A 26,782-nucleotide genomic window follows, 5' to 3' on the forward strand; every position below is an offset into this window, starting at 1 on the left:
AATCGCGTCGTGTTCTGTACATATTACAGGTACGGTGAAGTATGTGACGCGGTACAAAATCCATACGTGCTAATCTCGAAAGACCTAATCGGTTTTTTTTACTTATTGCTTCGTTTTTATACCGCAATGCATGCGGATATCATCCCTGAAAGTCAGGGAAGTTCTGAGGCAAAACTTCTTTCTACTTGTAGTTGAAAAGGAAAAGCATCATGAGCTTGCTGCTTGGATTTCAAAGCAGAAATTTTCAAATTTTGTAAAAGTTTGAGATAATTTACGAAAGATATAAAGTCACGGCTCAATGATTCGCGAAGAGAGATTTTCTTTGACTTGTGCCTCGATATTTCGCTATTTAAAAACAAGTATGAGAATATACAATGAGTAACCAAAATTTGATAACTTTTTTTCCCAAAGTTTGTCCCCTCAGTGTTTCGCGAAATTAAAAATACCCGGTTGGTACACACAGGTATAGGGTATACGGTATATCAATTTGTCAAACAAACGAGTAAGTATATAAAAAGCTCATTAACGGACGGCGCAATTAAACCACGAGCGTTATGCGGGAGCTATTATGATCAAACGCTATTCGAGGCCGGGGGCATTTTTACTCTCAAAAACTTTTCTAAAGGCCTTTTCAATATTCAGTCGGCATGTGGGTTGAACCATTTATATGCGAGCCATTGCCCCGTGTCCGTCGTCCACAAGGCACGTGAATGCAGTTTAGTTTATTTTCTTAGCCCCCCCTCCTCCTGCCCCGGCCATGCCGCCCCTTTTGTTAAATAGTTTTTTTCCAAAAGATTTCATACCATGCACCAGGTGAGCCTGGTGCGAAAGGTCCAAACGTGTTTATTCCTTGGTTTGTTCTATTGTTTATTTTTTTTTTTTGTTTCAGTTTGAAAGAGCGGTCGAATTTAGTGGCTATGTAGACGAAAAAATGACGTGCTTGAAATCTTACCTTTTCCTTGAGGTCTGGGCCGTTTTCCATTGCGTGCATTATCGCATCCGATATACGAGCGTCGAGTTGTCTAACGGCGCTTTCTACGTTCAGGCCAAGAGGGTTGTTACGACCGTCGATAGCGCTTACTAGCCGCTCGACGGAATCGACGTAACCGGACCAGGTCATGTCGAATTGAGAAGCTTGCTCGATCAGGCAACCCCTGGAAAAAAAAATACGGAAGCTACTCGAGACCGTACCTTATTTGATTTCGGTACTTTTCAGTGAAAATCTTCGTGGCAATCGAAAGCAGCGAGAATTTGATTTTCGCATATTTTTTTTTGAGAATATCAATTCGGAGTAGAGAAAAGACGAAGGTAGGTAGGTAGGTGTACTCAATGTATCCGGAACTTTGTGATATCAATCGGTAAAGGGAACCGATTGATCCGTGCGAAAAAAATGTTCGAGAAATTCTTTTCATCTCACCTGATGACATTAGTGCAGAGTCCCGAGCAGGGTCTCAGATCACCGGCGATGCCGTGGCATTTTGAACAGTACGTCATTCTTTGTAAAGCTCTGAAGCAGTCGATCTGTTGCGGGTTTTTCGTTGAGAAAAGGGCACCGTCAATTTTATCGAGAACTGTTTTCCCCAGGGTTAATGCCTGAATGAGCACCCTGGTGGCCTCGAGGCTCTTGACAACGGACTGAGATATCTGCTTGGGTATGTCACCGAAAGGTTGAATACCGTCCACGGCGTTGATGAGGCAGGTTTTGAAGTCATTTGAGAAATCCTGTTTCAGGGAGTTCACCGCACGGTGAAAAGCTGTCGGGAATAATTCGTCGAAGAAGGTCAGAAAGCTCGCCTCCAACATGTCGCGTGTACGAGGCTGTTGTAACGAATCTGGTGTGTTCTCCGGGGCCACGTAATTCACTATTTCTCTGTAAAGGCTTTTCACCGATGTGTAGGTTTCACCCGCCATCGAACGGTACACCTGGTTGAAGAGGGTCAGAGTTCTATTCTCGGAGTGCCGAACCAACGCCGTCACAGTTTCTGCAATCAGGAAAATTTCGATATTCTCAGCGAAATTCGAGTCCATTCAAAATATTAGACCGAACGAATGTTAATGACGTTGAAACATAATCTTATCTATTTTTAGATAGGTGCGAAATAATGATGACTCCGGTGCCAAATATTTTTTTCACGTTAGTTTTCACCTAATTTACGTTGCGATTTTTTCGAAACTCTTATCTCAGTTTTTCCATTCAAAAAATACCTATGAAAAAAATATTGATTTTTTTTTTTTTGTGTTCGGTGAAAACTCGGTTATTTGGCATTTTTTCATCAAATCTACGAGTGCTTAAGATCGCGTTAAGTGCTAGGGAATCGCGTAAGATATGGATTTTTTTTAAAATCTCCCTTGAAGTAGAAAGGAAAATTTCATTTGTATTATTTTTATAATAAGCGTATTTCAAAGAATCGTCTTGACGCAGATCTACGGACCGAAAGTTGGTCGATCATGTACCGGAAGTTAACAAATACACGTGATCATCTCAAGCCGAAGAATTTTTCTATGCTTTGCTACATTTATGGCAAATCTGACTCAATTATGTTCGTCATGATATGCATAAGTCATCACATATCCGTATCCAGCAATTACTCATACCGCAGATATACCCATGTACAGTACCCCACATATTAAAATACAATTTTATAAATAAACTTTTATTCATGTGTATCAAGTGCAATAATATTTTCGCCCAGAGAATATACCTGCGAGAGACTGGACCGCGCGAGTCGTTTTTATCGCGAAATTAACGACCAAGACGAGCACCTAATTATTATTTTTAACTCAACATCCTGAATTTCCGCATGATCGCCAATATCGTCGTCATACTGTGACCGGCGGTGTTGAATCAAAGATAAACAAAAAAATTACAAAAATTACAAAAAGAAACAATGACAAAAAATGTCGTCTTATTCCAGAGGAACGACCCGATGCCCGCTATATTCGTGAAGTGTAAAGTGGAGTAGATGGTCCTCGAGGCACATTCTCTTGTTCAGGAAGGCGAACGAACGGATTTAGGCAGGCTGGCATAGGTCCAGTCGCCAAGTGGGAGAAGCTAACTAAGTAGAAATTGACGCAGGCCAAGTAAGCCTCGGGGCTTAAGGTCACGGATATATAGATTTCATTTGGAAAAGTGAAAAAAAAAAACAAACAAAAAAAGTGTCAAGATACTCGATACGACGACGCACGTCGGGTATCGTTGTACATCCCGTTCAACGTTATTATTATACATGACCAGATTGCGCTTGGTCAGTTTATACAAATTTTCGTGCATTACCTGTGCACGTATATATGTATGTACGTTTATATTATGTAGGTTGGGTGAGCCGGGTCGGGTTATGTATTTCCAGTATATAAGAATCCGGTAGGTCTACGGTACCGAAGCTTCCAATTTTCCATGGATCATTTAGTGGGTCTAGGAAGCCCACGGTGCCGTGCAAGTTTCGTTCATTCATCAAATACGTGCCGCAACAGGAACACTGTACAGTGTTCAGGTATATTATATTATTCACCAGAGGGAGAGAGATAACCTGCACAACCGTACCGCGCGGGTGAGGTGAGAAGAAGAACGTTTCTCTGAGGAAAGAAGAAACGGCGCGGACAAACAAAGATCTCCTTTACAGCAACATTTTTAAAGTGCAGATAAAAGGAAATTTAAGTATAGTATAATACGCCGCCCGGTGACTATACACACTTTACCAGAGGTTTGAGGACCGTATTTATTCAAGCATCTAAAACCGTCATATTCAACGAAGGGATCGAGACTGAAATGTATGTAGAAAAGAAAAGAAAAAAACGTCGCGATCTTGTTTTTACCGAGGACTGAAAAAAGTAGACAATTTTTGATTCAATTGACAAACCATGAATCGTAGGCATTTGTCTGACGTATTTTAAAAATTGATTATCAACCCCAGAGCCGATCAGCAAACGAATAAAATTTCATCACCGTTTTCAGCCGCACGATTCACACTCATTTTCCAAAGTCCAATAGGCCCAGCTAGCAAAATGCAACGGGAACGTCATGAACTTTTCGGAACAGGATCTTGATCACTTTTCCAGTAGTATCGCAATTTTCTTTCTAGTTTTCACATAGTATTATAGGACCGCGCTGAAAAAATGAAGTAACCAAAGTTACGTATGCGGAGAAAGAACAACGGCCAGATCTCATCGTCATTAAGAATGGATATCTCATCGTTACATAGATCACGAGGGATCGTTAGGAGTCAGTTCAATTAAACGTATACAGAAAAAAGTCGAATTAAACGTCAATTAAGTAATTCGGTGATCGTTTCGTTTTTTGAAGTTCGAATTTACGATTTTATTAGTATTTTATCAATCCTCATTTACTCTCACCGAAAGTCCGTAGTGTCACAGCTGGAATTATTAAACCACCGACAAAAACCGATTGTCCCCGATTAACCGAACAGTTCCCACAATTGAAGGAAGTTGACAAAGAATTGACAGACAGTTTTCAAATGTTTGTTCGATAAAAGATTAATCAAAGTAGCTACACTTTTTTTTTTATAAAAATTTGGATGAATTCGATAAATGCAATTTTCAAATACAATCAAAATTTCGAAAAAATTGAATGTAACATGGACGACTCGGTGTGGGATTCAATAAGATTACAAAGCTTAGGTACATGGGTGTATTTTTATTATTCGCGGTGCGGTATAAAAAGATGGTACGAATAACTCAAGTGTCGAGAAATCTATTACGCAACTCTATACATGCTGCTGATGCACGAGGTTTAATGTTTATCAGGTCTCACAGTACGCGTCGTTGTGTAGAGACGAGCCGAGACGGTTATACCGTCTTCGTTTCATCTATTTATTTTTATTTTATTTTACTTCAATTTCTTTTGTATTTATTGTTTAATCTGCGACGCTCTCATCTCCGAGAATTATCCAGTCCGACGCCACATACGCGAACGTGTGTGGTACACAGCTGACTAATTCTAATGCGTATTTACATACTGACACGTCAGAAGTAATTGAGCAAAACTGTAATCAGATCGTCACGCGAGAGCAATCGAAGCTATGAAAGAATAAATAAAAAATAAAAATAATCGGGTGACAAAAATATTAATTTACAAAAACAATGAGTGCCCGGTTCCACGAAGGATTACGCACGATAATTACCTCATACTTTATTTATATACTGGCGTGGTATCGATTCAGAAGTTAGATTAGATATGCGAATCAAAGCGATCGAGTCCGCGATCCGAATCTTCAAGTGAATTCGCGCAGAGGAAAAAAAAAAAGAATCGTCCGATAGATTCGATGTACTTGCGAAAAAAAAAAGAGGAAAAAAAAACGAGCCGAGAGCAGGGCATGCATCGCATAATAGCTGATCAGCCAGCGCGCGATTCGAAGTTGGGCAAACTTCAGAACTGGAAGGAAATAGCGATTTTCGCATGTGCACACAGAGGCATAAGTTGAGGGTTTACATGGGTCCGTATTTACCTGAATTGTATATAGGCATACAGTTCGGAAGTGGACAAAGATTCTCTCCATTATATACGGTTTCCTTCGTCAATGGTTCATTGTTACGCCAACACCACACCAAACTAAATTCATCTCCAACACAAATTTACCACGCAGTCCCTTACCACATCTGACCTATTGGTTGCGACCCCCGGCTATTCCTCGTTATAACGAATCACCAGCGTCTGCACAATTTGGAGCTTCGGGTTTCGATCCTGCGTACAAACATGCGTCGGGTGTTCCAAGTTTCTGACGAGCAACGCTATCGCGAATGGCGGGCAAGTTTTGGTACGCTAAGTTTTCCGCAAAATGGTGAGAGCTGATATTTTCATACTCTTTCGCTTGAATGCCATACCGCCTCGTATCGAAAAGGAAAAGACCATTAATAATGAAAAACTAGAGAGAATTATCAGCGCTGCGTTTTATTTCAATAAATTAGAATATCGCGGGGGACGTAGGTATATAATGTGCATACATATAATATATGTCCATGAGCTAATAAATTCAAGTTTTTTTTCCCTCTCTCTCTCTCTCTCTCTCTCTCTGTTTAACCATGAGAACCTATATGAACATACATGAGTGCAGAGAAAATAAATTTATGCTAATTCTCTATTCATCCGAGGATCATGACGTGATTCATCCGATCTATACGGCGCCGCTTTATAAACCAACTAAAATAAACAGAATTTTCATACATTCTTACGCCTGTATGCATGCGCGATCTACAGATCTGCATCAGTTACCTCGTATATTGGAAATACGTGAAAACTTGATCGGTGTGGAAAAAAACAAAAAAAAAACAAATATCCGCGAAGGGAAACGGACAATGAAATGAGAAGAAGAGAAGAAAAGAGGCCCTCGCGTCGACCGACCGTTCCAGTCCGAAGTAAACGCTAGGTAAAATTCGTTCACGCTACAAAACAGATCTTTCGCTATTTCCAGCCGCGTGTGAAAATGCGATAATAAAATGTAACCGGCGGTGCATGTATGTGAGCCGGTGGTTGTATTTCGCCGCAAGACGTTATATCCGTACATCGGGCGAATACGTGTTCACGGTTGAAGAGATAATATACGTGTACGCGCAAAGCTCTTGCCGCTGCACAGCTTACGCGATTTTCAAGCGTAAAACTTGAGCTTCGAACTCGAGAATGTGATACAATCGCGTAACGTGTGTGTATACGTGTACGTGTACCTACGGACCGATGCACGTGTTTATTCAAACTCATCCCCTGTCGCGAATTTTCGATCGCATGACTGCAGACCCGTAGACGGTTAGGAATATACACCACTGGTACGCGTGGATATACAATACGCGTTATATACCTGCGAACATGAATATATCTCTCTCTGTAACCTTAGGAAAATCGGATCTCCATATTTTTCAACACATTTTCCAACGATCGCAACTCCCTGCCATACAGAGATTTTTCTCGTACGAGCGTCGAAGTTTTCAAAGGTCTCGTCAAAACCACGTGCGCTTCCTGTGGAAGTAATGGACCGGTTGCGGTGTCTCCCTTTATTTCTCTTCGATATCTTTCTACTTCGAATTTTCCAATTCGTCGGCTACGTACAACGACAACGCACATACGCGTATATCAACCGGGAAAAGTAGACGTATCACATAAGTCGGACACGAACGGAAAAAACTAGAAAAAACAAATGGGAAAATATGCAAACGACGAGTTATTTAGAATGAAGATTCGCGGCGGGTATCATATCGGGTTCGATGGAACGACGTCGAAAACAAGTTCGTCGACGATAAAATTTAATATTTCGAAGGTCCCGAGAGCCGTGGAGTTTGAGGCGTATTCGCAGGTCGGAGAACGTCATAGGTGGATGAAGGAAGAGCGGGAGTAGAATGCAGGAGCAGCATCAGAAGCAGCGGTATGTGTACGTGTACATCTCTCCGCACGCATTATATCGCTGTTCCTCCGACTCGTATAGAATTCCCCGATCTTTCTCTTTACTAATTTCCATCTCTTTTTCTCAAAATCTTTTTCTCTCTCTCTCTCTCTCTCTCTCTCTCTCCCACACTCTCTCGGATCGTCGTCCAGCCCGGCCGTAGGCTTCGACCGATCCTCCGCGCGAACCCCACGCACAAGAAACCAGAAGAAAAAGGGTGAGTCTTTGTCCCGCGAAGAGTCAGAGGTATACATCGCGCGAATAAGGCGAACGCAGAAGAGTGAGAGAGGCGAAGAAAAAGCGAATAGAAGTGAAAGAAGAAAAAAAAAACAAATGCGAAGCGAAAAGGAGGGAAAGAGGGAGTCCGTAGACGCAGCATCTTTCAAGGTTTATTGGTCCATATCTCATCTCGCTCGCTCGCACTGCGCCGCGCTGCAGCCCTCCAGGCGCGAGCCGGCCACTCGCTCCTTCGACGTTCCTTCACCGAGTGCAGTCCACTCTCTCTCTCGCCCTCTCTCTCTCTCTCTCTCTCTCTCTCTCGCGCTCCTCTTTTCGGACTCTCTTATTTTTATCCTCCACTCTTTTCTCAACCGCGTTGCTGCTCCGCGCCGTTGGAAACGTCTGCACATTCCGCCCGTGTAATTCCCGATGCATGTGCCGCAAGTTATACAGGTATTTCCGACCATACCTGGCTCTACGTAGCCGCCTAGGCATGTATAGGTACGCACCCGTACGGACCTTACAATATAGATCCGTGGTAGGGGCATGCATAGATGTTTGTATCGGTACGTGCATCATATACGCGGTGCGGAGTACACGCGCGGGTACCAGAACGTCAAGAATTCATGCAGCGGTCGCACTTTCGACGCGTATTCGCTGTGTACGTATATGTATCTATACGGGGGGGAAGGTAGGGGGGCTATATAGTTCTTCGAGGATCGGAAAGTTGACTCTGATCTATCGAAGACGTGTACGAGATGAATAAAAAGTTTGAGGAAGGAGAAAAGGTAGGAGATCGAAGGAAGGAGCGCGCGGGCTGATCAAGCGACACCGAGTCTTGACTCCGGGCGACAAGCGACTACTTTGTCTCTTCACTGACAATCCCATTTATCGCTCTATAGCGTTACGCATCGATGACGCCGGTACGCCCGCGACTGCACCACCTGTGGCACGGATCCGAATATAGGAAGGAACACGCCGCGCAACGGCGAACTAACCTTTATCCATATCTATTGCATTATTTTATCGATCAAAACCGGTATGCACCTATGTACGACATGCGAGGGGCATAACGCCTCGACATCGAGCGGCGGTCGAGTGACGCCGTAATTTACGCAAAGGTAATTCGATGCGTTTGTTTTTTTTTTTTGTTTTTTTTTCTTTCTCATCCAATTTTACCAATTTTTCACGAGGTCCCTCAGGCTGTCGGAATTGAAGAGGGGCATCGTCGATATTGTTCGGTGAAAAATTGGAGAAAAAATAATAAAATGCCACGGAGGCAGTAAGAATTTAATCAAGTTGACATGCGAGGTGTACCCTGCTTATACAACCCATTTACGTACAAAGATTTTTATTTTCGTTTTCTAATATAACTCTGCTACTCCCGTATCGCGGTGCAGATGCGCGGCATGCACATGCATGGGGTCAAACTATACCGACGGGTATTCCTAATGCCTTGCGGGACGGAACGCGACACATAGTTTTAACCGAGATGCTTTCGCTACTCGAGTTATGCCCCGAGTCGATAATACAAAAGAAAGAAAGAAGAATATAAAATTTAAGTCAGGGATTATATAATGGTCTATAAATACACGATACGGCTCTATAATCACGTAACAGTTCAATTGAGTTATGTACACAGAGTGTTTTTATTCCATCGCGATACGTTGCTCCCAGCTACAGGTTTCATTACGACCTTTTTATCATCACCTGGAGACAGAAATTCAATGAATTTGCTTCAATTGGTACGTGCGCGTATCGACAAATTCGTGAAATTTTGTTTTTTTTTTTTGTTTTTTTTTTTTTTGTTTTTTTTTTGTCTAACCCGAAACTTACAGGGCTATGTAGATGGATATTGAGAATAGATGAACTAGTAGACGCGGTCTCATTGCGTTTGGAGATAAAAGATCTACATATATATACATACGTACGTACACGCAGTTGCACAAACTATACATACAGGTTGAATAAATCTGATCGTAAGCTCTAGCCACGCGCGCGTATAGGTATACGCATAGTTTTACGTAAGCTGACCACCACCTGCGGGACGTCGGAAATCCCTCGTGAATATCAAAATGACGGGTGATTACGTTTAAGCCGTGGGCTACACGCCTGTAATCCAGATCTGCGACGCCCGTAGGCTGCACTGGATGCTCGCGCGCAACGCGTGTAGCTTTTCACGGGTGGTTTGGTAACCGCCACTTCCTCATACGATACATAGGTACAGCAGCCACACGGGGCTAATAACTAATTAAACGCGGCCTAAATACTACAAACATCGGTAAACCTGTAGCAGAACAATAGCTGTGGCTCGAGTTTCGATCTCAACGTTGTACACGTACACGTAGATCGCTGTACCATACGGTAAACGATTAATGGGTATATATGCGGGTAATCAACGAATGGTACATCGTTATCTCGCGAGCCTCGGATTCGAGCAGGTTGCTATAAAAAATGACGGAACGACGGCAAAGATCTGGGTGAATATCGTGGTTTTCCGGGAGGTTAATTGAAAAGGGGCGAATTCGAAGGAGCGCGTATAGGTATACGGTATCGTAATCGTATGCGTGCGTTACATTTATATATCCATGGATTTTGGGATTCGAAGGGAGTTCGGTCGTGACTTTCACGGACTTGTTTCACGGGGCTATTAACCGGCCGTAGGGCTGCGAGATCTCGCATTCCTCCTCCGGGGCAACTCCGATGTATTTGGCGCGAGCGACTGGCGCGGCCGCCACCACCTTAACGTTCCAAGGTGTCGGAGGGAAACACAGCGGATCTTTTGCCTCCGCTCTTTTACCTGGCGGGCCGCGCGATGCTCCCTCTCTCCCTCTCTCTCTCTCTCTCTCCCTCTCTCACTTTTTCCTCCTCTTTTTCTTTATTTTTATTTTTCTCCATTTCTTCTTCTCTTTCTCCCTCTTCCCGGGCTATTACCTGGGCGTCGTTACACCGCGCGGCGCGGACCCCGAGATCCCCTCCGCCCCCCTTTCTCTTTTTCTTCTCTTTTTACTTTTTCTCTTCTCCTGCTTCTGCATTCCTCGCTGGTCATTTTATTTTAGCGCCACCGTGTGGGAGAAGACCCGAGAAGGTTCGACCCTGGGATCCGGTCAACGAAGAGGGAGTCTCGTGGGAGGGTGTAAAATGTACGTGGGAACTGTACCATGCCGTCTGCCCGGCAGGGCCGCATGCCTTCATTCATGGACCGGTGCTGAGGCTCTCTCGTTATAATCGAGAGGCGTGACGAGTATTATTATAAAACTTACTCTAAAATTGTTGAAAGGATTAGAGAATTTCGTCGAAATCGTTTGGCGCGATAAATGTTCCCGCGGAACACAACCAATGGGATCTACATTAAGAAGAAAAAACCATCAACTTTCTCAGATGATCGATTTCAAACAAAACTTGGATGATACTGTTTTTTTTTTTTTTTATTCGACTCGTGATTCGTTCAATTTTGTTCGTTATAGAGTTCTTGTTGAATTCCGGCAGCATTGTCGATTGACGATAAATAAATTCAAAAAGATCGAGCACTGCGAGGAGAGTTCGATGGTTTTCTTTCGGCTAAGAACGCGAGACAGATTCCGAGAGGAGATTGTCTTGAGAATTTAATTTCGAATACATTGTCGGTAGCACAGGTGCAAACGAACGAGGTGCATCCCTGGGATTGGGAGACTTCTGTTCTGTTATGCGCCCGATAACAGAACCGAGACGTGTATATACGGGAATCAGATAATAAATACGACGACGACCCTCTTGAAAAAAAAAAAAAAACAAAAAAAAAAAAACTCCAAAGCGCGAGATTCGAATAATTAAATCGTATGGGCGTAACGTCAGCAGGATGAAACGAGAGGGGTCATTTTGTCACAGAGTCATCCGTTACGAGCGCGTAAACTCGAAGAATTTATCGCGTGACTTTTAATTATGCATTTTAATTGATTTTGGACAATCGTTGATGCATTTTTTTACCCCTTTTCACCCCGAATTGTTGACGATGCGAAGGGATAAATTGTCGCTTCCCAGCTGATGCATAATTTTCTTCTTCTTTTTGTACCCAAACGGTTACCGTAAAGCGTGAAAAATTGATTTTCAATCCCTAATTTTTTACCTAAGGATCTTATAATTCGGGATTCCCGTAACTCTGGAAGGAGGTGGTTTGACTTTTATATAACTCCCAAGCGATCGTATTCAGTGGTATTAGCTGTCTCTGAGGTATAAGAATAAATGATGAAGTGCAAAAGAACGGTTGATTAAAATCCAATAAAATTCCAACTCGATATCGGGGTATCGATTAAAATTATTATTATTATATACCACGGCAAGAGGCTACAAATATATTACATCTATATGAACTGAAAGGGTCAAAGTTTGTTGCGGTTTCTTCAACTGCACCGGCTACTTACACTCGATGTCGAGACGTCGAGACGTCATTGGTACAAAGAGCGGCGCATAAAAGAATTGCTTTTCTTCTACTAATGAAAGGATACATAATACTCCATTCTGAAATCCGCGCGAAAACTTTTTCTCTGACGAAACTATTTTCCGCAGTACAACACACGCTTGATTTTCCAGAATTTCAATTATACCTCTCCAGAGATACATTTTTTTTTTTTCGTTTTCATTTTTTTGTTTCACTGCAATTTCCTTCATGATTACGTTTCCTCCGCCAGCAAGGAACATTTTCAGCGATCCGATTTCAAACCGGAGGTCATAGAAACGCGCGTATCCGATGCAATGGATGCTAAAATTCTATATTTGAAGAATGAAAAAACGAACGTAATTCAATAAGCGATGGCGGATTACGAACGATACAAGATATCCGGCTATACTTCCGGCCTTCCCCTACTCTCGATCTTCATCCTCCGGCACGTTCGTACATTCGAAAAACAAAATTCGTACAACGTCCAACTGCGTGAGCGAAGGTATACGTATAACACACGTAAAACCCAAGTGTGGAATTCGTGGGAGCGAATATCGTTGAAAAATTCTGGATAATAAGTATGGAGGGCGAAGGAGAGAAAAAAAAGAGAGGACAGGTATATAATATATGTAGAAGAAACGAAGAGATGGAATAATAGGAGGAACATGAGTGTGCGAGGAAATGGCCGCGTTGACTGATGAGCGGTGGAAAAAAAGCACATTTTTTCCTTCATCCTACGCATTGCGTGGCGCAGGAGTGATGCCAGTTGGGCCGACGACTGGCTATAGGCCAGCATCAGGGCCCCATCAAAGACCACGATTAATCATCTTGTAAGAGGCTACCACACCGCCGGAGTGCGAGTACAATAGCCAATAGATACCTACTCTCGTCTACGAGCGTTGGGGAAAAGCGGTGAGGGAGAATAAGGACCTTCCACGTTTCCACCACGGATAATGTATACAGACGCAACGCGTAACCATCTGCACAAAGCGCGCCTAACAACTCCTACATCTTTTTAATTTTCATCACACCTCCGCCGTAAATTTTTGGTCAACCGACTCTAACGCTCACCTGAGTCGAAACTCCGAACTTCCGAAAGCCACGTAAAAATTTGTCCAAGAAATTCTCAATTTCGAAAAATGTCCGACTATACAGTTATTGGCATTCTTATTTTGATATACGAGCAAAACCTTTCATAGCGAAAAAAAAAAAAGAAGAAAATTCCAGAGACTGTCTGAAAATTGTTTTTGCAGAATTTTACCTAGACATGTAATGCTGGTGCACAGACGTACGTAGAACCCGAAATCATTCGCAACGCCGTTATCACTCAATTAGGTACAACAGATTTTTCAGCAGACGCTATTGGTTACTCATCAGCGTTGAAAGTTGACACGTGAGATTTGAAGGTATCAATCACTGGGATACAAATTTTACTTGTTAGAATTAAACTGGTACCTAGACCATTTCGACGGTAGTAGAAGACGAAAGAGAACACTTCGAGTAGTTCGATGGCAACACCCACATCAGTTTTTTACGGTATAATAATTACGGTAGCGGATGTCAAATGGTTCCATGGCAAAGCTCAAATGCGAACGTTGCACGTTCGTTAAAAGGATAAGCATCTTTGACGAATTCATCACACTTGTTATATCCGCGTTCAATAACTTCCGTCGAAATTTTCACAAGGATTTGCAGCATTAATGTGCCGAGAGAAAACGAGACAGTCCAGTGATTTTTCAGAGATATAGTATACCTGTGTCAGGATTTCACTTTCATCGGGTATTTCATGGGTCCGGGAGAGTCTGACCGCATGGTATTCGAAAAGCGACACCCTGTACACAATGTGCGTGTATATATATATAAAGCATAACTGCGTATGCAAATTTTTCATGCATTTACATATATACATATAACACACAGAAACATATATATATAGGAACACACGGGTGTAGGATCGAGGGGGTGTGTGCGCGCGCCGAAATAACTTTGATGTCAGCTCGAGGAGTCCGTGAGGTATACGTGACTCGGAGAGACGAGATGCGGTCGCATAGCAACGGTTTGAAATCTCAATAAACCTTACGGCAAATTTAACTCCGTATATATTTTGCAAGCGAAAACTTGAGGACGCATCCGTTCGATCGCATGACTCGATACCGTATCGCCTCCCACTCAGACGGGTACGATATACCTACGGAAAAAGCGAAGATGAGAAAAAAACAAAAAATGAGGAATGCGTTTCAGCGATCTACAAGGTCGCAGAACTCCGTTCATCGTGCTTCGAATATATCCATTTCACGTACCGGAATTCATAACGCTCTTCTCACCCCTCTCCAAGATCTTAGCGAGGGCGGGACACGAAAAGCGGTTCAACGTTCTTAATTTGGAAACGAAAGGGTTATGAGACTGAAAATGAGTATCGTTGGGCAGCTGCGCGATGCCTCGGTGTAAATTCTTTGTCCGGATCGATAGGACGTGTATCGCTCTTGCAGGATATGCATCAGCACCTTGACGTTCTGTGTTACAAGAAGAGAACGTTAGGGCTGATTGATTTTTCTTGAGTATACCGGACGAGTTGATCGAACGTGGCTTTGGAAGCGACACGCCAAGGTGGGCAGCATTACCAGAAATTGTCTCGAACAATTTGTCGACATTCGGAGGTCTCACGAGGTGCATAGGATCGATCGTCTATGAGAATAGGCGCCAGAGAAGTGCCTCGCAATAAGAATGAGTGGATCGCGATATATTCTTCTTTTTAATTTCGAATGTTGAGTTTTGCGATCGCAGCCTCCGTAGTTCCGGGCTTTCGCGGCTGAAGCGTGAAAAATGTATCATCGTTTCATTGGACAGGTATCACCCGTATTGGACGATAGAGGCGTTTCGCCGGGCGAGCAATAAAACGTCGATTTTATGGCCAGTTATGGTGTTTTACCAACGACGTTACCGCGAAGAGACTGCGGACCAGCGATATGCAATAAAGTCGGGTATACGCTCATAGGTGGTAAGCGTTATCCAGCGATCACGAATACACGAATGTGTGCAGTGCACCAAAACGGTACATCTATTGTAACTGGGACTATATTAAGAACCTAGCGGAGGATGCATTGCAACGCTGATGTGTATAGTACCGACGATATTTATGGTTATTGCAGCGGCACACGTTATAAAGCAAAACACGCGGTGCGATCTCGACTCTCGGCACCGGATATGACGACTTTCAGCGTCGCCAGAGTCCACCTCTCTTCACGAAAGGACTCGTCGTCGGCCGGCGCACACGTACGTACGTACGTACGTACATTACGCAATAATCTGCACAAGAAAGACTCGCTGGAATCACGCGGTTCGCGACGCCTTATTCTATACTGTAACGTGTCCGATGTACAGCTGTACGCGCGGACGGGTGTACCTTACCCACCCGTACCTCGGGATGATCGAACTTGCAGAACACGTTGCCAACGTGCCTTCGTAGGTGTACGATAGGCACATTCGTACATATACGTCGGTGGTTACTACCGAGCCGGCTCGGTCGCTCGTCGCGAGAAGATACTCCGCTTCACGTTTCAACGTCTCACTCCCCCGTGGTTACACTTATTGATCCGATGACCGTCATTTTTCACCGAGTTTTTTTCCCCCCATCGGTATAACGTGAGATCGCAACACCGACGGTAACGCAACGCGGATACTCCGGTCGACTTTTCAAGTAATGGCGCTTCTTCCGTAGAGTTCTAACTTTTGACCAAGCGGTTGGGTACGTGCGTTCGTAATGAACCGAAATGTGGGCGACACATCCGAAACTCGGAGCAATTCGTTTCGTGGATTATGCGCGACGAGGCTGTTGGATGATACCGGTTGCGAAGAAAGTGACATTATTCCATTCGTCAACGATAAAATTCATTTTGTTTATTCGGGTCAAATATTCCGAGTATAACTTTTACCGATTCGCCGATGTCATTAGCCTCTTGATTACCAACTCACGAGACTCATTCATCGGCTCGTTGAGACGTCGACCCCGCGGACGACTAGCCTCACGAAGACCGATCAGGCCTTCGTACAGGCAGCTGATAATTGTGCGAAGCTAACGAAAGATTACTTTGTTAGCCTTGTCGATTCTCGGTAAAAGGATTATCAAGATGGTCGTTGGAAGAAAATGAAGGAGAAGAGGAAAAAAAAAAAAAAAAAAAAAAAAAAACAAATTGGCAGTGCGTGCAGTTTTGCGGGGAATGCGACGGCGCGCGTAATCATTGAGCGCCAACTTGATAACTCCGGCTTCGTAACGCATACGACGCACATTGTTACCGCTGCCACGGTACGCGGCTGTTCGAAAATTCTCAGTGACGTAATTGAATGTTCTTTGTTATCGAAAATTATAGAATGGGTACTCTTATCCCGATACTATTGCGGATCGTACCACGAATAGCAATATTTGATCCGATAATCGAGTCCGAAAATGGATGATTACTTCGAAGAGATTGGAACGAGCGACGGTGTAGAAAACCACTGATAACGTTGCTTATAAATTCTAGGTGCAAGTCTTTTCAATGCGATCTGTCCAATCGAATTACGTAATCGACGCCATAACGATCAGATATATAATATGTACGCTGTATAAATATTTAATCAATTGTTTTTCGACAGATAAAATCGATACCGACTCGGTTATGAAATCCATCTTTGCTTTCAGAGTTTTACCATCCGTTTACAAAAGCGCGTAGAGGAACTGCCTTCCGAAAGTAAATAGTTATATCACGTTACCTAATCGCGAATAGAATGATCTAATCGATCAGTAATGAAGATCGTATGACACTCATATTTATCGATGAGCGAATTATTGGAACGACGTTATGTCCTCGCGTACCTATACGTAAAAATTTCGTTCGACGGCTGTTGTCCCGAAGAACCTCTCCGACAAGAAGTATGTTCAAAATTTGGTTCGAAATTCAGAACCAAACCCCCGAAATACCGTTAGATGAAAAAATATTGATGAAACCTGTTGGAATAAAGCGAATAAATTTAGCTTTCAATCGCTCTGCAATATCTTCGCAACTACTTGGATTTCTAGAAATAAAATAAAAGCTAATCCGTTTTAGCTCCGATGCAACGAACTGGGTTGCTGAAATCGATGAACTCGTTCAGATTTTATCTACGTTTCAGAATTTCTAGGGGTGTTTTTTTTTTTTCTCTAGGGGACTGACAAAGACTAATGTAAATTCCGGTGCGTTTCCTGTGACGAAAGATATCGATCGGTTCACTTCTCAGCTGGTTAGGCCGAACGTCCTTTGCAATTTGGGGATGATGTTTATTCAACTCTGATGTACCCATAACACTCAAAAGAATTTGTTCGCAGCAGAGGAAGATCTTTCCCTCCTCCCTGATGACATTTCGGACGATTAGAAGATCCCCGTCACATTTTCAGCGATCTTCAAATCCCTAGGATAATTTTCCAGTTTGGGCGGAGAGGGGGGGGAGAGGGAGCTGGAGGGCGTAGGGTATACGGTTATCTTGATCCGAGGTAGGAAATGCAGGATTAAGAACCCAGGTCATCTGATAAGCGAGAATTCTTGGCGGTGAAGATTCGAGCGTTGTTTAATGGACCCTTTTTTTTTTCGTTTTTTCTCCCATGCCTCTTTAGGGGGTAAGTCACGTACATTCTTCATTTCTATTTTCTCGTATTATATACCCGTTTATAAACTCTACACGTCCATTCTCTCCACGTACAAATGTTCGTCTATCTCGGATAAAACCGAGTCTTCCTTTTTCGTTTTCGTTTTTCTCATGTTCTGTTCGATAGAAAGAAAAAAAAAAAAAAATCCACAACTTCCTGCGAATTGGTTCCCCAGTCGAGACAATTTTCGCCTGTCGATAAACTCGATCCAAACTGCTGACCCTATAAACGCTAGGAAGGATAAAACAATTGCGATGCGAATCATGGGAAAATAAACATACGCCCGCAAGAGATCATTGACACCGTGGATATGCAAATCTATACGTATATGAAACATACACAGGCCTTAAAAGGCGTCGTACACGTATGTATGTACATACCGTTGGCGAGTCGCGGGACTCGAAATTCAAAGCCAAATTAATTAATCGTGGGATTCTGGACGACCTTTACTCCCATGGCTCTTTAACTTTGTCATTTTATTTAATTCGCATTTATCCCCCGCTATTTTCATTAGCAAAGTTTTCAACGGACTTCGCAGTGATAGTGCATATTCTCAAAAGTGATTAGCAAAATTTTATTTTCAACATTTAATTTTTTTCAATTAAGTCGCCGGTTCGCAAACGACGATGGAAAATAATGTCGCTATGAATATGCCGAAAATTACTTTGCGCAGTCAACTATGGTCGATCGATTCATCGATTACCCCGTCGTTCCATGTAGGTGGAGAAAATTTTATTCAAACGCCTCGTGCGATTTTTCACATTTTTTCACTACGGCGTGGAAACGAAATTATTGAGAAAAAAAAAAAAAAAATCGTTCGAAAACTCAAAGCGACGGACTTGACCTTTAACTTATCTATCAACGTTTAACGTGTGCCAATTGACGCCCACGCACGACATGAAAATAGCACGCAACCAAATGTCTGAATGGGTGCTCATGAATTATATGTTACGTGCCTACGAGAGAAGCGGTATATAAGTTGAACGAACTTATAGTTTTTAATTTCCCCGTGCTGTGCTTAGCAAATCATTTCGACTGTTACGGCAATACCAGTCAAGGAAAAGTTGAAAACGATTATAACAAGGTTGTCCTTATACTTTTCTGGATATGAAAAGAATGAAAAATACATGAAATTTCATGCCTGCATGCCTCAGCGACGGAATCGATAGTGTCGTATATTTTGAAAGGCTTGACATTTTTCTCGTATAGTTTCATACGACGTTTCATTCGTCCGCGAATCTCAATAAAGTCATCAAATCATACTTACAATAGTGAGATCGTTCGGAGAGTTATTCAATTTTTCGGATTCCAATTTATCTTTGCATGGCATTTTTGTTCTGTTTCGAATTTTCTCAACGTGAAAACTCTACAAATGGGATAGTTACGCCCAATGGAGGCGGTCGACCCGAATACGCCTGATGAAAAGGCTCTCGTGAATTCCATCCACAATCAGTCGGTATTAAAAATCACTGCCAGATCCATTAAACCGATTCCATATAGGGGTATCTCACAATCGAGATAATCGATACACGCAATAATTCGCGAGCGAATTCACTCGTCTATAGATACAGTATAGGTATACGTAGTTTGTTACTATTCATAGGTACACTTGGGGTACCTATGAAACAAAAAAGAATTTACCGTCTTTACAAAGATTTATTCGCAATTATTGGTCGCTGAAAATTGGAACGAAACCGAAAATACCGTTCATTTTTTTCTCAGAAGAAGATTTTTTCGCTGAAATCAGTCGATTTTACGTCAAGTTTTCTAGACGAATGAAAAAATTTTCCCGATTTTTCCCCCAGTTTGTTGGATCGAAATTTCTCTGATTTCATCGGAAATCTCTATTATAATCAGAATACCGCGGAGCAGTCGAGAAAATAATATATGTAAAAGCGGAAAATATATGTAGGCACGTAACATATGTACGTTATTACGAAGAGCTAAACTTTTACGTGGCGAAGATAAAGCGTCACAATTTATCGGCGTTTTATTGGAAATTTTGCTGCCCATATAATCCAAGCCGTATTTTAATCTGGGCAGGAAACCAAGAACTTGTCGCAATAAATCGTTATTGTACCTATATTGCGATGAAACGTATTATCGTTTCATATGGAAACGAAGATTGCCGGCGTCGCACAGGGATTGGCTGCGAAATTTTCGCGTCGAATATTTATGTGCATTAGTAGCGATGTAGGCACTTTTGAGTCAAAAGTCGAACTTTTGAGGGGTAGCGCTTCTCGATTTGAAGTTTAGCTGAAAAGCATGAATGGGTTTTTCCAGATATAATCGTCGAGAATCACAAACCTATTTTTAACGTAGTTGCTATTTTTAAAGAATGAATGGTTTCAGTCTAAACAAGTTTCGTGGAAAATGACTGTACGCAATGACGGTGTATAACTGCCTCAACATTTATTGCGTACTAGATGAATTTCTCTGAAATCGACCGAAAATTCAAAATATTTGGATATCATCTCGGAGAGAAATCGTACGCAAAACTAAACAAAAACAATTCCGCGTGCGATGATTTTTTTTTACGCCGTAGACAATCACGCGAAGCATCATATCTATTTGGAAAAATCATAAGTGATAAATAACTGATTGGTCTGTGATTGCGTTACATACAGATAAATAAAATTTTGTACGTTCGATTTGGGCGCGGCTTTTACAATTCCAATATCTGTCGTTATCGATGGTTAAAATAATAATGAATCGTGCTTTTGCAGCGGAGGTTGTAAATTTCGTCAATTCATATTAGCAGCGACGATGAAACTGACGAGTAAATCTCCTATACGTACATACGTACATGCGTTTGTTTCTTTAGCGGAAAAGAGAAGAGATTGAGGTGCTTCCTCATAAAATCATTTGCTACAAATTTGAAAAAATCATTTTCAATTTTACCCAAACATTTAATGGATAGCGGTCTAAAATGTAAAATTCAACAGTCCATTGCCACGTACCGACTGAGACAATCGGATTTTCCGAAATGACCAACGATGTAAACTAGGTAGGTGTAGCCTTCGTCGAGTTGTAGTATGATAAAAATTTATGTACGCGGGTCGTTCCTTTTTTTTTCTTATTCTTCTGCCGAAGCTTCATGGCTGCACCGGTCGTTAATCTGGATGGATCTTTTTCGTCGCTGAGACGACGGACTTTAGTAGTCGGTCATGTTATAAAAGTACAGTATATGCATTATGCCCCAAGAATGTACCAGAGTATAATGATCGCAGCTGCCTAAACAATTAGAGGCGAAGAATATTAATATTGCAGCTAACTCTGGCTTCGATTTAGAGAATCTTTCTGACTTCAGTTTTGAAATACACATGCACGTATGCTTTTCGATGTAAACGATTCAATTTTTTAATTTCCTACTTGAAAGGTAAAAAATAAGTGAAATTTCCAATTTTACTGCGAAACGGCAGGGTGAGCTAAACCTTGGAATTTTTTACGCAAATCCGTTGAATATATCTTTTTTTTAGTTCCCTGTTTATCATTCCATCACGGCCCTTGTTTGTGCGTCAAGAGAGATATTCCTGCGGGGGAGTTTCGCTCATTTTTCGAGTCATCCTGTTACGTACGAGGACGGAGATGGGTGGGATCAAAGTCTTCTTTCATTAGTGAGAGATGAATTTATATCAGCGAATTCTCTAGTGACACTTTACAAATAGGTTGCCGGGGTAAAGTAACAATGAAAATCCGCCGGTTGGTATTCTCGAGGAATCCGCGTCCGCTCGGTGCCTTGTATTTCAATTGCGGTGCACATCCGTTTTATTTCCGACGTCAAAAAAACATGAAAAATATAATACGATCCCCGCCGTTTCAGGGGAAAACTGTTTACGCGTGTGGTCTCATAAAACCCGAGTCGAATAAAAAGTATAACCGTTCGCCAAAGTGACGAAATTAAACGCAAAAAAAAACATGAGACAATGACGCCCGAGCAAATATTGTCATGGACGAGTAGAAAATTTTAGCGAGGGACTAATTTGTTCGTCGATACCACGGCGGTCGGCAAAAATTGCGTTGCAAAAGTATGACGTGTCAACTGTCGCTGGTGCACGCGTTTTCGCGTCGCGATAAACAACGCATGTGCACATCGAGCGCGTGTATTTGAACGCGTGACGCGTGAGGCGAGAGGAGCAAGCGATGCATAGCACAACGCGACACGACCAGCGAAGCAAGATATTTCTGGACCTCCCAAACCGAACGTCGGTTAGTCCACTGTCTTGTAGCGGATCGGGGCGACGAGTTGACTCAAAGCATCGGATTCGGGAAGAGCTGAGGTCCAGCGAGACGAAGAGAAGACGCGACGAGAAGAACGAACAAAAAGAGACGGAAGGAGAAACCTTGCGCCCCTTTTACAGCCACCGATCGCTTTCTTCTATTTTCCATAGGAATGCTTCTCGCGGTCTCGCTTCATTCATCGGCTCTAGTTTAATTATATGCAAGCATTTGCTTTTCCTTTATTTTTACGGACGGAGATCGGTATATAGGTCCATTCGCGTTACTGACAGGAATAGAATAACAAATATAAACCATGATCGTCGCACTTCGGATCCGCGACTGCCGAGGAGGTGTTTTTCGTACCAACGCTTGCCGGTTAAACGTTCGAACGATTGTGTGTGCGATGAAGTTCGAATCATGCGGACTCTGGGACCCGATGAACGCGGAAAAACGATCCCGGTCGAAATCCAATGGAAGTTATCGACACCCCCGCGCTTCGATAAAATTAATAAACTTATTGCAAAGTTAGCGTCAAATGTAAAAATATCACTTTCAACGAACTGAATCGAGCGATGCAAAATATTTCACACGAGTTGAAACTTGACCGTTCCAACAAATACCACGTGTACCTGCATGGCGATCGTCGCAAAACTTGGATTTTGGTTTATTTACTTGTAAGCCTAAATGTAAACCCTTCCAGGATTTCGAAGATGAAATTCATCCCAAATTTACCTCAATAAGATATTAAATAGCAAGCCCGTTACCAACCCACCGCTGAAAATTAGCTCCTGTCATTCTAAGAAATTATGTAACAATTTATCGCCGTGTACACATACATTTAGCTCATGTATGTTTGAATTAATTGAATGACATTTATCCAGCTGGGTGGGTAATAATCTGTAGCCGTGTATGTGCGTGTTCAACTCACACGTTGGAATTAATTTAATGAAATTTAACATGCTGGGTGGTATTTATTCATGCATCGATACGTGAATTTTCTTTGTACCTATTCTTGGGAGATTAACGACTTATCACATTCCTATGGTTTTAACGTTTGATGTAGAGATCGGGAATGTTATCTAAACAATAAGGGAGCACATGTTTGTTGGCAGATGATTAAAAATCCAATCAGACCAAGTTTCGATTGCAGCGGTGTGAAGCATACGACCTAATTGTAAGTCTGGCAATGTTGATGCTGACCCATTTTGCCGTACAAAACGTTTAAAATTAACGTTGCCAAGCATGCATGAGAACGAACGTTGGGATGATTTCAGTTTTTAACCGCAATATTTCATCTTGAAATGCGAGGCGCAAATGTAAATGAAAATTTAACAAATGATATGTATCGCCAGATGCGCGTGTCAAATTTTACAGTCAATGCGATCTACCAACGCTAATCGCGGCGAACCAGATTTTCAAATAGACAATTATTTATCAATTTGTTCAGCAGGCCCACTGCGGCATACGATGGTATTGAATAATTGCGTGTGTATCGAATATAAATATTACGTAATTCACGTCGCCCGATTCCGTGTTTGAACAGAATGTGAAAAAAAAACATTCGCTACCGGTATAAAAGCTCGAGAAACTCGGCAGAGTACGACAAATCCTGACGAGTGTAGTCAACCGGCGATACTCCGATTCTCGACGATCGACGGCAGCGGGATTACCCTCGACGAGATCATTTCCAAAGAAGACTTGTGCTTCGACACTTCAAGATGTTGGTCTCCTACATCTGGAATGCCTTCAAGCTGGCTTTGTCCCGTGGTTCGATGTTGAACCACATCTATTTCCTAGAGATATTGCTGTCACTGTTCCGACCAGATATCGTGGACAAAGGACAGAGGGTTCGCTTCACCGATCCAGTAGACCTGACGGCAAGTTATGACTACATAGTAATCGGCGGTGGTTCCGCAGGATCCGTCTTAGCCAATAGATTGAGCGAGATCGAACAGAACACAGTATTGCTCCTCGAAGCTGGAGGTGATGAACCACTTTACGGTGATCTACCCTCGTTGCAACCCAATTTGGTACTGAGTAAGGAACACACCTGGAAATTCCTGGCTGAACCATCGGACAATTATTGCCAAGGTATGAAGAACAAACAATGCATCATAACCAATGGCAAAGGTCTTGGCGGTACCAGCGCCATGCACGCTATGCATTACATACGAGGTAACAGAAGGGATTACGATCACTGGGAAGAATTGGGAAACCCCGGATGGGGCTACGACGATATCCTACCATACTTCAAGAAATCTGAAGACAACAGAATCCCGGAACAAAGAAATTCATCCTATCACGGAACCGATGGTTACCTAACGGTCGAGCGAAGTAAATACGACAACGGACTAACACCCTACTTCTTGGACGCTGTTGATTATCTGGGCTACAAAACGATCGACGTGAACGGGGAGAAGCAGACCGGCGCCAATTACTTGCCATTCACTCTCAGAGATGGACTGAGATGCAGTACAGCCAAAGGTTTCTTGCGTTCGGCATCCAGTAGGAAGAATCTCTTTGTAAGCGGAAATTCCTATGTCCGAAAGATCTTAATCGACGAGGAAACGAAAACTGCTTATGGTGTCGAGTTCCGTCATAAAGGCGTAGACTACAGAGTCCGTGCCAATCTAGAAGTTATCCTGTCCGCCGGAGCATTGCAGTCACCCAAAGTTCTGATGCTGTCAGGAATCGGACCCGCGGAACACCTCAAAGAAGTCGGCGTCAAGGTAATCCACGACAGTCCTGGTGTCGGGCAAAATCTTGCGGATCACATCGTTCCCGGCGGTCTTATTTTCACGGTTGACATACCAGAAGATAAAACCGAACTTGCTGCCCCGACATTATTGACTGCAAAATCACTGAAAGATTTCGTCACCAAAAAAGAGGGTCTGCTGTACCGGCAAGCAATGGCAGAAGCCGTCGCGTTCCTCAATACCAAGTAATCATTATTCTTCTTATTGACGTATACAAGCGTGATCGAAACTCGTTGAACGATTTTCACTCGTTATTTTCAATTCGCAGATACGCCGATCCTTCCGGACAATACCCCGACATTCAGTTGGTCTACATTCCGATGGCCGAGACTGTTGGCGACGGATCTGCCGTCAAGGCCATTCATAATCTCAGGGATGACTTCTGGGATCCTCTTATGCGGAACAGAATGGACAAGCGTGCCTTTACGCTATTCCCGATACTCTTACGCCCGTACAGTAAAGGTTACGTCCAACTGAAAAATGCCGATGCCGATTCCGATCCGAAAATCGTCTTGAATACCTTCGGAGATTCACGAGACATCAATACCATAGTGAGTCGTTTATCTTGCGAATAACGGATGACAAGTTCGTATTTCTGATCCGGACAAAGCACTAAAAGAGATTTTCGTATTTTCCAGGTTGACGCTATGAAACAATGCGTGAACATTACTATGACACCCGCTTTCCAACAATTCAACGCACGTCTGGACCCCGTACCGATTCCGGGATGTGCCCAACTTGAAATATTTTCCGACGAATACTTCGAATGCATGGTGAGATACTACACGGTAACGACGTCTCACTACAGTTGCACCTGCCGAATGGGCCCTGCTTCGGACAAACTCGCCGTTGTCGACTCTCGCCTCCGAGTTCATGGCGTGAATAATCTCAGAGTTGTTGACGCCTCAGTATTGCCCGAAACCCCGTCAGGTAATACGAACGCACCAACAATCATGGTCGCCGAAAAAGCATCCGATCTGATTAAGGAAGATCAAAAGAATTCAGTTGGTTATTAAATTCTGTCTTTCAAGCCGGCCGGCTAGTTTTTGACTTTGTGGTTCGCCACTTGATTTGAATGTGAATTATCAGTCAACTCAATGTTGAAAATGTTCATATTTGTATATCGTCATCAATAAAGCAAACCTTATCTTTCACATATTCGTTACAAAATCTCATTATAAAATGTCACCCGAAGAACCTAGAACCGGACTGTGAATTTTTTTTTTTTTTTACACGTGATATCGCTTGTATTTCGTTTGCATTCGTTTATACCACTTTGTTTTTCGTTTGCACCTCGACCCAAAAAAAAAACAGAGTCGATTTTTGATTTTTTGAGAACCCAACTTTTTTTTAGTTTTAAGAATAATTGAATTCCGCCGAACGGGAATCGCTTCAAAATCGTTCGTACCCGTTGAGTTCTTGAAAAATCAAAAATCGACTCTATCTTTTTTCGGGTCGTGGTACAAACGAAAAAACAAGTAGTACAAACGAATACAAACGAAATACAAGCGATATCACGTTTCAGAATTTTTTTTTTCGAAAGTCAAGTGCTAGGTTCACATACCTCTTTATTACCGCTGAAAGCTACTAACTGGCGGTCGTTCATTCGATTGAAATTATGACAAGTAATAATTTTCATCATTAATTAAAAACGAAATCTAAGTAATTAATTTTGTCACTAATTAGAGGACATTCATTCAAAACTCAAGCTTATTAAAGGCTGCGCAAGAAACGGTGAACGAAATAATTTACGATTCAAAGACATTTGCACAGAAAATTAACGGTAGCTGAATAATTTTGACACGACTGTAAACTTATCGTTAGTCACGGGTGTAACACTTTTCCAAAGTTGTCTATTCCCGCCCGAGTTTTTTTCACGTTTCGTTACCTTCAGGTTCTCGTACAACTCGAACGAAGTTTACCACCGCTTCAGGTGTATCGTGTGCACGTCATACACGGTACGTGTATCTGCATGCAACAACCGCACGCTTCACCGTACCACAAAATTCCGCCAGGATATTCAACTGTGCTTTACGGTGGTTCACGTCAACGTGTACGGAGGATCGACGGCTTTCAGGATGCAATACAAACTTTGCTATGTGTCGCACTTCCAGCGCCTCCCAGA

General features: G+C 42.6%; 2 protein-coding genes across 2 annotated transcripts in view; one reads left to right on the plus strand and one right to left on the minus strand.

Moving 5' to 3' along the window:
* LOC112695039 (division abnormally delayed protein) overlaps positions 1 to 26,782 on the minus strand; it is a 124,020-nt gene that overhangs the window by 54,174 nt on the left and 43,064 nt on the right. The window contains exons 3-4 of the mRNA XM_048648732.1: positions 1,418 to 1,982; positions 953 to 1,154 (exon numbers count right to left, since the gene is read on the minus strand). Coding sequence (XP_048504689.1) covers positions 953 to 1,154; positions 1,418 to 1,982 — 767 coding nt within the window. The remainder of the gene's footprint in view (positions 1 to 952; positions 1,155 to 1,417; positions 1,983 to 26,782) is intronic.
* Positions 23,496 to 25,811, plus strand: LOC110117415 (glucose dehydrogenase [FAD, quinone]-like). Its single transcript, XM_020856270.2, has 3 exons — positions 23,496 to 24,842; positions 24,926 to 25,208; positions 25,296 to 25,811. Exons 1-3 carry the CDS (start codon positions 23,620 to 23,622, stop codon positions 25,671 to 25,673), a joined length of 1,884 nt encoding a protein of 627 aa, XP_020711929.2. The 5' UTR covers positions 23,496 to 23,619; the 3' UTR covers positions 25,674 to 25,811.

Source organism: Athalia rosae, chromosome 1 (assembly GCF_917208135.1).
Source record: "Athalia rosae chromosome 1, iyAthRosa1.1, whole genome shotgun sequence".
Lineage (NCBI taxonomy): Eukaryota > Metazoa > Arthropoda > Insecta > Hymenoptera > Athaliidae > Athalia > Athalia rosae.